The sequence below is a fragment of the Stegodyphus dumicola genome, chromosome 10, assembly GCF_044657685.1.
Source record: "Stegodyphus dumicola isolate Sdum_Otavi_A_Nest chromosome 10, ASM4465768v1".
Classification (NCBI taxonomy): domain Eukaryota; kingdom Metazoa; phylum Arthropoda; class Arachnida; order Araneae; family Eresidae; genus Stegodyphus; species Stegodyphus dumicola.
In genome coordinates, this window is record NC_140777.1 from 75777912 (window position 1) to 75796585 (window position 18674).

The 18674-nt window shown below is 35.8% G+C and overlaps 1 protein-coding gene across 1 annotated transcript in view; it reads right to left on the reverse strand.

Moving 5' to 3' along the window:
• Positions 1–18674, reverse strand: part of LOC146995004 (kinesin-like protein KIF28) — a 69079-nt gene that overhangs the window by 15731 nt on the left and 34674 nt on the right. The window contains exons 6-11 of the mRNA XM_085825131.1: positions 18060–18171; positions 12264–12371; positions 11225–11355; positions 7223–7293; positions 1894–1954; positions 1659–1814 (exon numbers count right to left, since the gene is read on the reverse strand). Coding sequence (XP_085681257.1) covers positions 1659–1814; positions 1894–1954; positions 7223–7293; positions 11225–11355; positions 12264–12371; positions 18060–18171 — 639 coding nt within the window. The remainder of the gene's footprint in view (positions 1–1658; positions 1815–1893; positions 1955–7222; positions 7294–11224; positions 11356–12263; positions 12372–18059; positions 18172–18674) is intronic.

The following is an 18674-nucleotide window of genomic DNA, read 5'->3' on the forward strand; positions in this document are numbered from 1 at the left end:
ATTCAATTAATTCAGTTCTCACTTGCAAAAATACATAAAAACTCAAAATATCTATATTAAAAATTACGAAGTAAATCTTAAGCACTTATTTCCTCGAAAAATTTCCAGAAATGATTAAGCATGATTTAATTGGCAATAATAAATGAAGGCATTATCTTTGTTGTTGCGAAGCTAAGTTTCTCTAGATTGGCAACAAATCCACTAGTCTGTTGTTTCAAATGTGAACAGGCAATAGCCGCCATCAAAACAATTATTAGGCTTAGTGGCACTTAAACAACTTTAAAATTGTTGATAATTCTAAAAATATTCCATACAAATTTACTAAAGTCATAAAAACCGTAACCGGAAGATAAGAACAACATAATTCAATGATTTTTAAAGCAAAAAATGTACAATTTACAAACATATACGAGTAAAGAAACAGATCACTGAGCCGGGTTACAGAGTGGCAATATAAATAAATATATTTATATACGTTTGTTGCGGCCGATTGCAACCAAAATACGAGGTGCACATCTACATGTTATAGTAGTCCTATATACAAAATTTCAACGTTCTGAGGCTACTCGTTTTTGACTTATGCGAGATACATACGTTTGTACAGACGTCACGAAAAATTCTCTTCAGAATTAATTTTAAAGCAGTTTTATAATTTTTTTGGAGGAAACGAGTCTTTTATTCTGTCCTTAAGCACAGATATCACGCAAAAACATCGTTAAATTGCATTCGATAGCGGTCAAAATGGATATTTTCGTTGAAATATGCTGCCTGAAACTTTTCGCGATTACAATACTTCCTTTATACTTCGCATAAGGAAGTAATACTAGTCTGGTTTTAATTTTGCACTTTCGTTACATACATATATATTTTTAAACATTTAACATTATATAGGGATTTTCAGAACTATTCTTCGGATATGTACATAGAGGTCTGGAACAGGATAACAGGCAGTAATCATAGAGGAACACAAGGTCGCATGTGTAAACGCTACACGTCCACAAAGACAGAGGCAAGCGCATGCGCAAACGCTACACGCCCACGAAGACAGAGACAGGGACTTAAGACAGGCAACAAAACATGAGGATTTATTCGACACAAAAGAGTTTACAACACAACAGTGGTATTTGAAATGAAACTCTTAAAGCAGGCGTTCGAAATTGCGACCTCATCTACAGCACCACCTACAGCAACGACGTGTGCCATCAAGTCTAAGTCTTGTTTCATAAACTAGGCTTCTCAAATAGTCCCTTTAAAATACCTAAATAAATCCGCAGTATTTACAGTCTATCTTGGGGTCTCTCTGTCTTTCAAGACGTTCAGCTCGTCGGGTTGCACATGTGACCCACTTTTCGTATATAATTATTGCTTGTTATCGTGTGTCAGACCTCCACATGAATTTCTGAACAATAGTTCTGAAACACCCTGTATATTATTTCCAAAGAAATATCATAATATTTTAATTTTATTAAGTATACTTTTATTTACGAATATACCTTGCTTCATAAAATTTAAACCGTGTGTATGGCACATTATCATTTCTAATCACGTACCCAAAATTCATAAATTGATTAAATAAAATTTTATGACTATACTGTGTAATTGTATTTATAATAATTTATATAATTTCTTAGCAGAACTTAGACTTTGAAAGCTCTTACCATCATCTGTCATTCCAGGTTTGATAGGCACATTCATCACACCTCTTTCTAACATCTTTTTAAGTTTATCATTTTCTGCCCTCAGCTCCCGAATGAGAATTTCTGTTGGATCTTCATTGATGGTAGCAACGGTTTTGATTTGTTTGGCTCGATCAGCTAAAAGAATCATTCTAAATTATTATTTCAGAAGCTCAAGATAATATGTTCTAGGAGATGTAATTAAAAAATTTCTTACCATACCGCAGAGTAGAGAGCGTTTCTTCATGATTAATATCAGCAGGGCTGATACATGCTATCTAAAAATAAATATGCCTTAAATTATAAGAAATTAAAATGTTTTATTTAAGGTACAGTGGATGGACAAAAATATGGAAACACCTTGTGAAATTCATGTTCGAAAAGAAAGATTGGTTTTAATGAAATATGTAGGTGGCGCTGGCGTTTTTAACTACTGACGTCACCTATACAACTTCGTAAATGTGCTAAACAGTTCAGTTGTTGTCGGAGTACTGTTATGTGAGGTTGTCATTGCATTATGTCAGAGTTAACAGACTTCGAACGTGAGCAAATTGTTGGAGAACGTATGGTAGGTGCTTCCGTAAGCAAGGTAGCCGAGGTGTTTAGTGTTTCAAGAGGTACTGTATCGAAGATTTATTCCGCATATTTGAAAAGCGGAAAAACATCATCTGCTAAATCACAGCGCGGACGAAAGTGTGTCCTGAGTGATCGTGACAGACGATCATTAAGGGCAATTGTGACGAAAAATAAGAAGACCACAGCTGCAAAAGTTACTGCTGAAATAAATGCTGTGTTACCGAACCCTGTGAGTACCAAAACAATTAGAAGGGAGCTTCATAAACAGGGAATTGCTGGCCGTGCTGCAATTGAGAAGCCACTCATCAGTGATGCTAATGCCTGTAACAGGAAAAGGTGGTGTTTAAGACATAAACCCTGGACTATAGAGCAGTGGAAGCGAGTAATATGGTCTGACGAGTCTTCTTGCACATTGTTTCCCACTTCTGGCCGAGTTTATGTCTGGAGAACGCCATCTCAAGCTTATTATACAGACTGCTTGTTGCCAAGAGTGAAACATGGCGGGGTTTCTGTTATGGTTTGGGCAGCCATATCGTGGTTCTCTGCTAGCCCCATGATAACTGTGTCAGGGCACAGGACTGCCAAGACTTATGTGAACATTTTGGCCGATCAAGTTCATCCCATGGTACAAACTTTGTTCCCCGATGGTGATGGTGTCTTACAAGACGACAAAGCCCCTGTTCACACAGCTCACATTGTCCAGGACTGGTTTTCTGAGCACGAGGATGAGTTGTCCCATCTTCCCTGGCCACCACAGTCACCAGACCTGAATATTATCTAACCTTTGTGGTCTACATTGGAACCGAAAGTGCGTTCTCGTTATCCACCGCCAACATCGTTATCTGAACTTGCCACCGTTTTGCAGGAAGAATGGTATAATATTCCCTTGCAAACATACAGGAACTGTATTTATCCATTCCGAGAAGACTGCAAGCTGTTTTTGATGCCAACGGGTTTCCTACACCATATTAAGTAAAGAAACATGTTTTTTTAAAGGTGTTTCCATATTTTTGTCCAACCCCTGTATATATATTTTCCGTTTTTTTAAATTTCAAATTGATTGGAATTTATAAAGTCTTTTAAATTTTTAACAATGTATTTTAGTGGGATTCCGATTATAATGTACGTCGATTAAATATGATAATTTTGTTAATTAAGATTTTCTTAATCATTTTATGTCTGCATGTTTAGTGCGATGACATAAAACGCAAATCAAATGCATTTTACATACTAGTTTTATTGCCATAAATGTAAATGCAGTGACATGTGGAAAGATCTGAGCTTTTTATACAGAGTATCTACCTCAAAGGTACCTCAAAATGTCATTACCAAACTTGACATGCTGGTCTGTCATACTATGAAAAACAAGACTTATATGGGAACTTGTGTCCAAAAATGAGAACGGAGACCGCTAAAAGGCAATGTTTGCAGGCGTAGAGGAGGAGGAAGAGGTGTTAATATGACTTTTATTAAAGAACATGGTTAAATCACAGATGTTAAAAATTCCTTCCATTCGCCGCAATGCATGCTTCATAGCGTTGACGCATAGATTCACGTGCCTGTTCAGGCACGTGAAGGTGTGTCACGGATACGTACCAACGCTTCCACGATTCTGGAGACGAGATCCAAGTCCGATGTTAGGTCGTCTTGTACACCATAGACTTCATTATCCGCACAGGTAGAAATCCAAGATAGTCACGTCGAGGGATCGCGATGGTCATGCGACTGGTCCACCTTTGCCAATTCAACGATCAGGATATGTCCTGTTAAGGTGCTCTCACACAGTGCTACTAAAATGTGCCAGCGCTCCTTAATGCTGAAACCAAATGTTACGACGTGTCGCTTCTGGAACGTCAACCATCAGATAAGGCAACACTCTATCTAAACAAGTACTACAATAGGTCTTCCAGTCGAGGTGTTGAGGCAGTAGGTAAACGTAAATTAACATGTCTCCGATATTACCAGCCCAAATGCTTATGGGGCCACGTTGTTGACTTCCATGGGCACGTGTGCACCTTGGGTTTTTATGCGCTCAATACGTGCCTGTTGCACAGGATCAGGACACTGTCCCGTGTAAATGAGGCTTTATCCGGAAACTAAATCCACAATTTGAAAATCCGGCTGTGCGACCCGTTTATGCAAATACAGACTGCGAATGCAACGCGTTCAGGATAATCGTCATCGCATAATGCCTGTATTGATTGGGCGTGGTAGGGGTGTAGCGTGTCTTCATATTAACGTGGTGGTGTGTAGCGCAGTATGCTTTTAACGTTGGAACGATGTACACGCAAAACGCGTTCGGTTGCTCGGATACATAATTGCGGGTTCGTTTCAAATTCTCATAGCACAGCTTCCTCTACGATAGGTGTGCGTGTAGTGCGTTCTCAACCGATGCGGTTGCATACTTAGAAAGCTCCTGCCTCACGCAATCTGTCATGCAGTTGTTCAAACAAAACTCGACTTGCTTGATGTCTGCTTGGAAGGCGCTCAAAGTACATCTTTACCGCGGCTTCTCCATTTCTATCCGCTACACCATACAGGTAACGCATATCGAGCAATTCTGAGTTTAGTAGACCGATTTTATCCTTCTTCTGCAATGTCCTCTCTAAGCGCTTCCCATTCTCCCACAAGCCTGCGAACTCTGCCCTCTAGCGGACACAAGCTCCTATGTAAATCTTGTTTGTCACGGTATGGCAGATCAACATGTTAAGTTTGGCAACGACCTTTAGAGATCCCCTGTACAATGCAGTAAGAAATTTTCATCTACCTAAATATATTTCCTCTCTCAAGTAAAATAAGCAATAAAATGGTTATGAACTATTAAGCACTTGTACTCGTGATATATAAAAGTTGGCTTATAAAGGGCATTTGGTATGATCTATAAACCAAATCATATTATATATAACATGTTAACACTTTATGCGCGTTATATATCTATCCTAAGATGTGGAAAAAGGTGAATGTCCCGTAATGTGATATCAAAGCCTATATTTCTTTGCTTCAAGATATGGAAGAATTTTAGTATATTTACCGTCACTTCTGTATGAAGGATCTTTTACTAAAATAGTGATATGTTACTTTCTAAATGTTTAAAACATTTTTACAATTTCTTAGCTCAGTGCATTTCTGTGTTCTTATTTCTTTTACATTTTTGTGAATTACTTTAAGTATCTAATGTTACTTGCATATTTTTAGATTAAACATTTTTTAATTGAGCTTCATTTTGTTATATTTACAAATGTAGAGGCTAGTGTAACACTTAACGTTGTGTTTCTTATAATGTATAAGGTATTTTCTCCCTCCTTTCCGAATGCCTTTGGGGTGTTACTGGAAGCACGTTCGACGTGTGCTCAGGAGGCCCGGTATTCGAATTCCGACGAGGGCAGTTCTGTATTTCTTCAAATTACTGACATCGAAAAATTCTAAATGACTCTAGAAACTTATGTATTATCCTTAAATAAATAAAGAATTTAGTGAAAATTTCTAAATGTCTCTACGAACTTACGTATTATCTTTAAATATGCATAAAGAATTTTTTCTTTTATATTACAATGTTCTACTTACAATTGACCAATCAGTTTCTTACATGTCTAAATATTATCTATTTTCTTTTGCTTCTTGCATATATAAATAATATTTATTTTATGTTTCGTGCTTAATAAGTAATTCCAGTATAAATAATTTTATCAAGATTTATATAAAATTTTAGAAAAGCGCTCTTCCAAAGGCATGTAATCTCGAGAATTGTCATGTCGGATGGATTCTTAATTGTATATCCATTAATAACTAACGGAAAATTTGACCTTCTTATGTGATTTTAAATGTTTAATCGTTCTCGGCGTTAAAGTCATTTTACAATCTCAGAAGTGTGAACTTACTATCTATCCTGCTGTCACATGTAAATGAATTAACAGTTAAGACTTAGAAATACGATGGGAACTGGTGACGTAAATGGACCAATTTTGTGACAAGTCCATCTCCTAATAGCCTAACGTTAGAATGGATGAAGTTATAATTAATCGATGCAGCAAAGAAATTTACAGTAGCAAAGAAGAGAACAAATAATACTGTATTAAGAATCACGAAAAGTGGGAAAAATGATCAAAGTCAACTATGTTTAATTTCAGATAAATAAAATACGGATGCAATGGGGCAAAACTATAAGTGATACATCTTGTTCGAACACAAAATGTACACAACAAGAAGCAATAATTTTCGGCTCTACTTTTATATCTCCTGGTAACCCTTTCTAAAGTCTCTTGGGGTCACTCTAGCAGATTCGTTACCTAAAATTTTGGGGTGTTTAGAAGAGTCAATCAACTTGCTCGTACTTTCTCGTTTCTTTGGAAATGTTGTTGAGATGGATATTAGCACCTTGAACAAATTGCTCCGTTGTTCACTTTCTTGAAGGGGAAACATCAGTCGAAAGAAGTCAGAAGGCATCAACGAGAGAGCTATCAATATGAGCATATCTATGTCATTTGCTATCATAAATGTGAATCAATCTCAGTATTTCATTATTACGAATGAAAGCAACTACAATTTCGATGGGTATGGGCTCGAAACCTAGACAAAGCTTGGATAATATTTGAGGATAATCGCATTTAAGAGGATTAAACACACGCAAAAAACTACCCACCTAAAAGTCTTTTTCAGAGTTGATAAAAAAGAAAGAGAAGACTACTGAATATATTCCCCAGAGATACTCGTTAAAAGTTGTAGTGGTGTTTTCTATCAAGATGGATTGGTCTACCTGTTATTGCGCAAGTACTTACCGTCAAAAGATGAAATGAAATTTGGATACTCAGGTAGACTATGTAAATTATAAGAAATAATTTTTTTTAGCCAATATTATAAAATGAGTATTCTATGAGTAATGCGTGAGTGAGTAAATATAATAGTGAATAATAGTGTGCAAAACTGTTATGTATGATTAATAAACAATAGTGTAATTTGTGATTATGGCTTACCATTACAGTCTTGCTGTTTCCTCCAAGAGCATTCATTAAAAGGCGAGTTAGAACTGAATCACGGTAAGGAACTAAATAAAAAATATATAAAAAAGATTTTAAAAAATAATCTCTTATTTAAAACTCATAAAATGATTAATAAACTAAAAGGAGAACAATAATTTATTACGTAGTTTAATAAGAACAATGCATTAAAATATTCTCTTTACGGAATCCATCTATAATTTTATATCATGAATAATAAAAACGGGGGTTGTCCTTGATAAATTCATAATAAAGATAATGGCTTATACCTTTGACAATGCATTTACTAGATTTTGTATTTACAGGTCCATGCTGAATCCCAATAAGGAACTAAAAAGAGATTTCAATGTAATTACTATTTTAATCTTTAAAACTAATATGTATTAGCAGCGTCAGAAATTAAAAAAAGATTCAAAATATTTAACGGACTGAACTAAAGAAAGAAAAATGAAGTGTTAGCATTAGAAAACTTGAAAATTCTCAATTGGCACAGAAAAGTTGCCTAATGAAACATCTGGGAGGAAATAAGGTTATCTCGTTATAAATTTCCATCAGATAAATTTCAGACATTGAAAATTATTTTCCATTTCACTGACTACAACACAAATTCATTGATATACACCATTTCTCAAGTAGGAAACACGTTTGACGTTTTTGAGCTATATTTACGAATTAATTTCCGTATACATACAAATATGTAATAAATAAACGAAAAAGTACATAAATCACGAATATAACTTACATACAGCCAAATATGAAAATGTGATATGGACAACATTCAAGCAAACGTTTTAGTAGAATATATGACATTTTTATATGAAATTCACGCTTGAGGAGATTACTTAATGCTTTCAGTGTCATCGCTGATCGTGATTTAGTACTTATTCTCGTAAAAGTACAGGTCGAAGCTCTAGGACAGTACTTTGACGGACGCAGAGACCTGCAGTCAGTTTTCTTAACATGATCCATATATGGATATCCGATTGAAATTTTATTTTAGAGGACCCTGTATCGTAGAATTTGCAGCAGCAGCGTCAAACAGGTGATTCAGACTCAAAAACTCTAGAGAAAACCGCCGATTGGCGAAAAACTAAACAAAGATAGTAAACCTGTTTGGCAAACCTACAGACTGACGGGGAAAGACGAGTTTTTCCCGGCAGTTCGGCGTAACACTTCAGTCTGTGTTCGTCTGAGTAACTACTTCAGTTTTGTGCTTTCAACATGATATGTAAACTTTGGCATCCGTGTCTGTATTGGGACTGTACTCTTTCTTAAGCCATTATTATGCATCTATGCTATTTTTCCTGATTAAATCTCATTATCTTTCACCCTAACAAACCGCTTCTTCTGTAATAGTGTCTGGCGGGTGGCGATTGGCCTCCCGAGGACAAATGTCCAGAACGGACCGCGTAGCGGGAAGAGATCTGGCGTTTGATCCGATGACCAATCTGCCGGTCGGGGATCGGATGTCCAGAACCAACTGGAAACCACTGTAGGCGGCGTGAACCGTGCGCGGGAGATCGTCGTAGACAGTGGCGGAAGGCAGGAGACCCGGCGTTTGATCGATGGGCAGGGACTGTAGGAGCTTCAGGTTCGCCTGCTTGCGTCTTCCACAGCTCAGCGTCAGCCTCCTCGTGGCCCCGCTGGAAACTATACGGCGCCTTGGTCCAGGCCTTGGCTCGTATAGGCTAATGACGCTGAGCAACCCATCCCAAGGGATCGACTGGTGTGAATTTCTGGAACCGACCATTTATGGGAGGAGACCCGGGGTTTTCCCAGACCACTGACTGGACTTGTGTCCTGTCAGCTTCGATTTGTTGGGTATATAAGCAGACTTCACAGGACTAGAACTATAGGTCCATCCTATGGTAGGCGCAGGCTTGGCAGGGACCGTACTGGTACTGTCGTGTCCGTTGCCTTCGCTGTGGGGCCGTTATCGTGTTGATATTAAGTGCTGTGCCGGGGGGGCAGCGTCTGGAAACTAAATTTTGTCTCAAAATATTAAAAGAAAATTAAAAGGCTTATGCCTGATAACAATACTGGAGAGCAAATATCAAGCCAAGAAACAGTATACTAGTATATATTTGATGCTATTGGCTTTGTTAAAGCATTTTTTCTTGAGATTTGCTTGGTGAGTGAGTACTTCCCTTATTCAATTCATTGCTATGAAAAGTCGTGTAGCATCTCGTAAAATTCTGTTACATATAGTTCAAAATTTTTGTTAGATATCAGGCTCATGGCTATTTTTCTTAACTACATTAATATTTTAAAAAGTAAATTAAGGTTTCATAATACTATACGATGCACACTGGCGAATTTTGGCGACGCTACGATGAGCATCAAACGCGACATTTTGACGTTGGCGAAAATTTTCACATTCACGCCAAGACCATAACGTATTACTAGGATTATCATTAATTAGTTTTATTTTTACTAGCACTAAGGTTTGTTACATTTTACGCCATTCTTTTGCAGAAATGAAGTAAAGATTTAAATAACTTATTTTATAATTATTAATTGACTTATTTCTTTATAATTATGAATTAATGGATTCATATTTTAAGCAATATTTTGCATCATATTTACATAAATATGTAACATTGATAATAATATATTCAACCTTTAGAAATTCAAGAGGAAAAAAAGGCAGAGGAAATTATGATGAAATAGAGTGCTGCGAAATAAAATGACCAGAAATCCCGGATTGTGCAGAGCAATCCCGCATTTCAAGGCAATGTCCCAGAAAATGCCTTTTATTCCATAAATATTCTAGGATTTTGTATATATAGGTGCCATAAATTTTGTTAATGGCGTTCCATATGATTATAAATATATTTTTGAAGAATTAAAAATATATTTTAATAATCAAATAATCGTGCTTTTTTTTTCTAAGATACACATTTAAGGAACTCGCGATGAATGACTAGATAAATTATTGAATGAAATATTGTATTTAGAAAGGTATGAAATACCAAATAATTAAGCAATTGCCGGGATATAAAATTGAAAGTTAGAAAACGAAATGATTTTTTTCACATATCAAAACAATGTTACTTTCGAATCTGCATCAGTAACAGAGCTCATTACCGGTTTCCCGGCGAACGAACAATCTGTATGGAAGTTTCATTGTTTTTTACACGTGTAACCTGAATGAGAGCCTGTTTTTCTTAACATGGATCCCTTGCCTTAGGAAGATAATCCTCATGTCTTTCTGTAACTAAAATAAACTAAACCAGAAACCAAAAAAAAAAAAAAAAAAAAAAAAAAAAAGGTTTATTAAGAACAACTGCAGAAACACAATGTGTATTGGATAACAGAATGCAATGCAGCAAAACTTCAAATGATAATGATTTCAAAAACCGAAAAGGAGTTCTTGAAAACGTAAATAATCATTCGTAATGGCCATTCTAAGGTTAAAGAATGAGAATCCTGGAAGGGTGGGAGGGTATACGGTATATAACTCATCTGGAATCAAATAGATTTGAGAAAAAATTCTAAATCTGAGAAGTTTTGAATTATCTCATAATATATATTTTTTTCGACAGTCTGCTCAGAGTTTCAAGTAAAGTATCACTTCCGGTTTACAAGTTTAAGCCAAAAATCTTATATGTTGTTTCTAGTCTTAGGAAGATTTTAAAAGGAACTTTTCAAATTTCAAAGATTTTGCAGAGACAATAATGGAGATTATAAATACAAAAATAAGACAGAATTGAAATTCGGCACTGAGACTGAGATTTTGGACTTTATATGTTTTTGCTTATATTTGTTTTCTTCTGGCCAGTCCCATTTTTTGATCATACGTCCGGCTTGTGCTGGCTCCGAGGAATGCTTCCTTTATTTCGTACAAGGAAGTGAAAATGACCAGCGGTGGATTGCTAAACTCGTTATGTCTGTGATTTTAAATTTCATATGCTTTAAAAATAAAGATGGGAAAAGAAAACTGATATTTTTTTGCAGAAAATTTGGTCTTATACCTACCCCTGATATTACGTCCGGTAGCCCTTTCGGCCAACGAATGTATACAGTTTCCAAGGCAAGAAAGTGATTGGTTGATCGCTGCACTTTCTTTCAATCTGTCACCTGTTGCACCAGTTGCAGAGGCTCGTTCGCTACAATAATTAAACAACGAATTAACCTATTACTTAAAAGATCAATTTGGTAACATTAAGATCAGTTTGTCATATAGAAAAAACACATATAAACAATATAAATAAAAGTGGAACTTTCAGTAATATTGTTAAATTAATTTCAGAAGAATTCCGGAACCATTATTCTAATTTACTTAAATTATGCCTGTTACATGTCACTGCTTTTCCAGTTCCTTTTTTATGTAATATATATGGTATAACTATCTTAGAAAAGCATAGAAGTATTGTATTCAAAAGGCTAAAAATTTTCTCCATTTTCTAAGCATTAACTTGTGATGTAGCGTGGCCCCAACTTGCCCGCAACCGTAGTAGTGACTGCTATGAACTGGAATTACACAAACTCTTAGGAATTAACTCCCTTTTTATTCCACTTTAGAAGTTACAGATGCGTTCACTTGACGCTCACAAACTACGCCGACCCGGCGGTTAAATAAAAATAAGAAAGTACAACTAAAAAATAAATAATTAGGATGAATAAATAACAAGGTCACTACCTACGAGGCTCTATAAACGTGACTAACTTAACCGCGTTCTAAGATACAGCTGATATTTCAGCAAACTTTCTGAATAAGAAGTTGAAAGATTCAACTAACTGCCGAAGTAGGCTCACAGGCTGAAACGCGCGGTTCTTAAATTTCTACCTAGCAACCTTCACGCTCGTGAATCAAGAAAGCACACCTACAAACTCGTTTCCCGTCTATTTAACTCAAATTACTTCTGCTAAAAAATTTGAATACTTTGCGCGTTCTACTAAAATTTACATACTCTGGCATTGGCAATTCCAGGGGAAAGTAAAGGCTTGACAGGAAAGATAGCTTAAAATAAATGTTAGTTAAAATAAATATAAACCCTACAAACTTTCCACTCACCTGCCAGCTAAATCTACAAGGTTCACAACAGAAGTCTTGGCTGTTTCCTGTCCTTTTATGTTTCTTGATTTTTGGACTAATGTAATTCCTACAATTGTATGGGCACGGCTGAAAAGAAAATAAAATGCTTTCTAAAAATCTTCATTATCTTGAAACATGTAAAAAATATGTAAGAGCAAAAGAATTTAAGAAAATCGAGTTGGAACGAAAAATATGATACTTACATATTCATTGTTCCATCTAAAAATATCCCTGATAATTGTATCTGTTTTCTGAGTTTTATTAATTCCAGTTTTTAAGTTTAAATTATCTCTATAAATTTCAATGATACCGGTGGTTTAACAAAGAGGGTCAAAATGTTTGTATAAATGGCATTATAAAAAGTATATATAAAAAGTATATATTATAATATATTATTATTATATTATATATTTGGAAATTTTAGTAAAGGGAATTATCTTTTACTCTGCTCTTTTAGTACTCGAAGTGAACTCATATATTATTGTTAAATAAATATTATTTTTTTTTCTGTTTACGTCAAATCGCCATAATTTTGTGTTCAATTTTAAAATACAATAAATCTTACTTAAATGTATATTATTACTCTATAATTTAAAATTATAATAATAAAGAGTAGCATCAAAATGCGTAAACTGAATATAAAATTATCGGCAGCTGTCGGTCAGAAACCATACAAAGAAAATTCGAAACATCAAACTTATAAAAAATTTAGAAAATCAACAAAGCAATGTATAAGCGTTAAATAAAATTTTAGTTGAAAGGTAACTGTAAAAACAAACATAAAGTATGCAATAAAAACATCTATAAATTTTTATAATATAAAATTTGATTCACTTCATGTATGCTTGTCCTGTGTCTTTCTGAAAATGTAACATATTGAGAAAGTAGGAAATTAAGAAATTTTCATGTTTACCAGCACAAATAAGTTTCCATAAATGTTAGAAATAGGAGAGCAGTCTTGGTTTCGATTCGCTCAGAACTGAGGAAACAAGAAGGATTTCACACTTTCGTAGAATATCGTTCGTGATTTGAGTCCTCTTAAATCTAATGTAGCAAGAAAAGTCTCAGAAAGTAGAATTTATAGAAATTTTGCAAAGTTTATAAAAACTGATAAAAAATAGAGGTGAATTATGCAGCAAATCTTGTGTTTTGTTAAAAATATTTAAATTTTGAAATAAAACATGAATTAATTTTATTTTATAATGTCTGTTGGTAGCAATCGTAATGTCGCAAGCATTATTTTCTAAAAGTGGGCTAGGAAGTCCTTTTACACCTGAACTACACTCATGTCCATAAATTAAAGATAATTCGGAGTCACTCGGAAATCGAACTCTAAAATAAATATATCACCTGTAAAATCACTACACATATCTTCAAAAATCATATGAAAATTTCAGGAAGTAACCACATGACACCGATGGTACGTCACATTGACAAGAGTGTAAGAAAGTGATATATAAGGAATACAGGCAAAGAAGTAAAATTGTTCGCAGGCGCTTTATAAGCATTTCAGTGCAATAACTGAATAGTTATGACACAAAGGACGCATTTGGATGATTTTTTACGTGGTAGAATTATCGGCCGTCTGGAATGTGGGCGTACCCAAGTGGAAGTATAAAACGAACTTGAAATTGCCCAGAGTGTCATCTCCAGGCTTTGGCAACGATTCCAAGATGATGGTAATGTGAGCAGACGTTACAGCACAGGTCGCCCCAGAGTTACAACGCGGAATGAAGACTGGTATTTGGCAGTTACTGCCAAAAGAAACAGGCGGAGCACATCCTCAGACCTGTCTCGCCAGCTGGTACGACAATTTCAAGGCAGACCGTGTACAGACGCTTAGGGCAGATTGGTCTATATGCTCGTAGACCTGTCAGATGCGTTCCACTTACTGCAACTCACTGTCGCCTGCGGTTAGCCTGGAGTAGAGAGCATGCATTGTGGACACCGCAACAGTGGGCTTGTGTGATGTTTTCCGACGAGTCCAGGTTTAGCTTGCAGTCTGATTCTCGCCGGACTTTCATATGGAGAGCTCCAGGTACTCGTTACCACCAAGAAAACATCATTGAACGACACCGTTACGGTGGTGCAGGAGTGCTCGTTTGGGGTGGAATTATTCTGGGTTCCAGAACTGACCTTGCATGTTCAAATTGGAACCACGAAAAGCCAAATCTATCGGAACGTCATTCTGAAAGAACATGTACGTTTGTTTCGGGGCGCCATGGGCGCACAATTTGTGTTTATGGATGACTACGCCCGTCCTCACATGCAAACATCGTAAGCGAATGCCTTCAATCGGGGGATATCACCCGTATGGACTGGCCAGTATTCTCACCCTACTTGAATCTAGTAGAGCCCGTGTGGGACATGCTTGGACGACGAGTTGCAGCTCGTCAACCTCCTCCTACATGTCTACCGGAACTTCGGAGAGCATTGATGGAGAACATTGCTTTCTGAGTGGTGTAATATCCCCCAAAATAAGATCGATAATTTGATACTCAGCCTGCCTAGACGTTGTACGGACTGTATTGCATCGTCTGGGAGACGTACAATGTATTAACAATAATACCAACCATGTAATATTGGTTTTTTGTAAATAGGTTTTTTTTTGTAATTTGCTCCAGGGAGAAAAAATCGCTAATTTTTTTAATAATATCAAACATATAGCATCGTTTTTGCTCTTTACCTTTTGTTTAATAAATAAGCTTTACAAATAAGTCAAATTTGGTTTGCTTCTAACTCTTCCTTTGCCTGATTTTGCATTATCCTTAATTTATGGACATGAGTGTAAATGCATGTAACAGTGTAACATGGATTTTTATGGATAGATATTTAAGATTTGAGTCTCCCATCCTGATCATTGATATGGTTACAGTGTTCATCACGTGAATTTCAAAGTTATTACCGGGTGACTGCCGCGCTTTTTCCCAGAGAGGAGAATAAAGTCTGTGCTTTGACCAGGTGATTGTCTCTGTGGAAGACATTGTCGCTGTCACTGGTGAAGCACAACGGCAGATGCCTGTGACTTTACTAAGGAGGAGCGCTCAGTGACAAAATTGTGTCGGTCCATGACCGGAAGGACAGCACTGAAACTATGACATGATAATGGTTCGATGAGGAGATACCAAGTCATCAGATTTGAATCACGTTTAGAAGCAAGGTCTGAGCGGGAATGACTGAAGAACCCATCTTTCATCTGTCCTTCTCTGAGGCTTCCGTTAACCAGGCTACTTATCTGGAGATGTTGAATGACTGGCTTCTTCCACAGCTGCAGAATTTGGGAATCAATGGCACGGTTATTTACGAACGCAGTGAAGCTTCCGCCCTCTTAGCACTTGCTGTTCGTAAACGCCTGAATGAATTGTTCCCTGGCTGGAGGATAGGACGCGGATTCTCAAATTCAACTAGTTCCTTATCATTGGCCACTTTGAAGTCCGGAACTTATAACACCAGGCAGTGCTCTATAGAAAACAATCAAATCGTATCTCAGGAAGAAGCGGTACGTGGGCATGATGCTGTGTGGGCAAATGTGCTTCCAGCATGTGACAACTCAGCTGCTAAAGCACATGAAAAGGAGGACTTTCAGGCAAATCAAGCTGTGCAGGGATAATGTGGTGAACATATGGACGTTTTAAACAAATAACTGAAAGTGTTATTAAAGTTACAATGAAGTGATTGCACGTGTAAAGGGACAGTCTGGTTACCCTGTACATATGCAAACAATATTACTAAATGCAAACTTTACAACTGCTAAGCGGAATGAATATATGAAGTACCTGTGTTTTTGTAATATGAAAATTATAAGTATCTGTGAGCAGACAGTAAAATGCTTGGTACAAATCTCTATAGAATAAGCGACTCAGCTACTTACTAAAATCATAGCAAGATTCAAGACTGTTGTAATCCATCACCTTCGAAATCTTACAGAAGATCTAGATTTACTGGTAAGCTCTTTCCTGTTTCCAAGCAGGCGCAACAAGCGTCCGTCTGTTTAAGACAGCTGAATACTAGTAGTTCGGCCCGGTTTCGAACTTACGTGAACAAACTGAGTGCTTGGGTATTTTTCATGGTATTTTTTTAAGAGTAACGTGAATAGGAGCCCCTTTTCCCTAAATTTTCTGAAATGTTCACATCCACGATTAGGAATTTACGTGATTATTAGAGCAATTATAGTAGGTTGGTTTTCAATGTGTTTTAGCTCACATTTGTTTGAGGTATGGGATTTTGCACATTTCACGCGGTATGGTGACAGTCTACAGTTTTAGATATATGCCCTATACTTTGGCAGTAAATAACCTATCAGTTGTATATATGTTACGGTGAAACACCAAAATCTGGAGAATGTCGACTTTCAACGGTGAATGTCAACATTCACATAGTCGCTCGGTGTATGTCCGAAATATTTTCCAAATACTCTTATTTCTGACTGACACCGGTGAATGTCAACTTTCACCATGTACTAATGGTGAATGTTGAACATATAAGAATATTATATTTCCTTCTCCGTAATTCATTCGCGAAAAAATGCACTTGAGGCTCAGAATAAGAACTTAAGAATATAAGAACTTAAAACACACTGTAAATTCAAAATAAGAAAGGAAAACTAAGGATGAACACTGTAAATTCAAAATAAGAAAGTTATAAACTTACTAAATTATGTGATTCAAATCTTATTTATTGCAACAACTTAAACTATTATGACACTTTGAATTGCACAAGAGGCCCTTGCTTTTACAACTGCATTTATTTGTAGAACACTTCCTTTTGGAATGGCAGCGTGTACATATACTCCTCTGTTTTCGACCTACACCAGAGCATATCTGTGATTGTCGACATACAGCGGTGAGGGTCCGAATGTACAAGAATGTAAAGAAATATTCGATCTTTCATCGACGTATTTGGTGAATGTTGACATTCTCTGGTGAAAGTCGACATTCTCCAATTTCGGTCTTTCACGGTAACATATGTTATGTAATTGACATTAGGGTGGTAAGAAGTTGTACCTAAAATTTAGGAATCAGGGATTTAGTTTTATAGTTGCGTGACTTTCAAGATCTTAAAATTTAGATCAGTGAGTTCAGAGTTGATTTCTTCTGTTGTGCACTTAGTCGGTAATCCCTTGATTGCAATTTTTGTAGGCTTAACACTTTTATCTTTTGCTATGTAGATTATTCTGCTGAGTTACGATTAAGTAACTGCTGATTACATTACAACTTTCAAGGATACGCAGGATAATCCATATTGTATCAGAATGGAATTTTCCAAAAGTTTAGCATTAGAACAATATATTATCACGGAAAGAATTTTATGATAATTTGTTTAGGATCCAATTATCAACATACCTAAATAGCGTTAAAATAGTCAAAGAATGATAAATATTTTATACAAGGAAGAAAACTTGGAAAGCTCTAAAAATACATGCATTTAATTCAATTCCGACTACGTAATAAAAGTTATTTAAAGGAATGGTACGCCATTTGTCTCTTAGTTATAAATTCAGTTAAAAATCACCTTATATTCGTTTTTAAAGTTAAATATAAATTAAATGTAAGATAGATGAACTTTAAAGTAATTTTATTCCTTTACGCTGCTTCCTAAATTATATATAAGTGGATTTTACCATTATAAACTTTTTAGTAAGTAGTTCTCAGATTCAATGCATAATCATGTCTCTGCCATATTAGTTTTTATCCTTGAAAGTTTTCAAATCTTCAACAATGACTGCAAATGTTGAAACGATGTTTAAAATGCTGTAAAAATATAAGACTGTTTTACCTGCTTGTAGCATTCATATTTGTGGAAGCAATACTCCTATTCGTTGTGCCTAGATCTAACTGTGTTTCTATATCTTTGTAACTGGTGACTAGAGTTGTGCTTAGTCCTTCAGCTATAGTAAAAAAGAAAAAAAAAATTGTAGACTTGTAAAAAGTTGTAAAATTCTTCATTGTTAATTATTTTTACTTTCTTGTGCGAAGTAATGGAAGTATTGCAATCTCGAAAAATTTCAGGTCATTTAATGTGGCCGATTGCAACCAAAGAGTGAGTATTGTTGTGTAGAGAATTTGTCTGATAGCGGTATAAAAACTAGGTGAATGATTTTCTGATTTATGGAAATTTTAATTTTATTTGATTCTGAATTATTTATTTTAAGGCTTTAATTTTTGGGAAAAACAGATGCTTCTGGGAATATTATTTAGTTTAAAAGAATATTATTTATTTTCTTTTATTTGCAAATTTTGTACAAGCTTTGATTCATTGTGAAAGAAGCAGGGAAAGGGAGGCAATTTTTGCCAAGTCATGATTTCGCGCGCTTTGTCCTTTAGAATGTTCTAGAAGGATTTTTCATTGTGGAGTTGACCTTAAGAGAGGAAGTACGTGACAAAAAAGGTC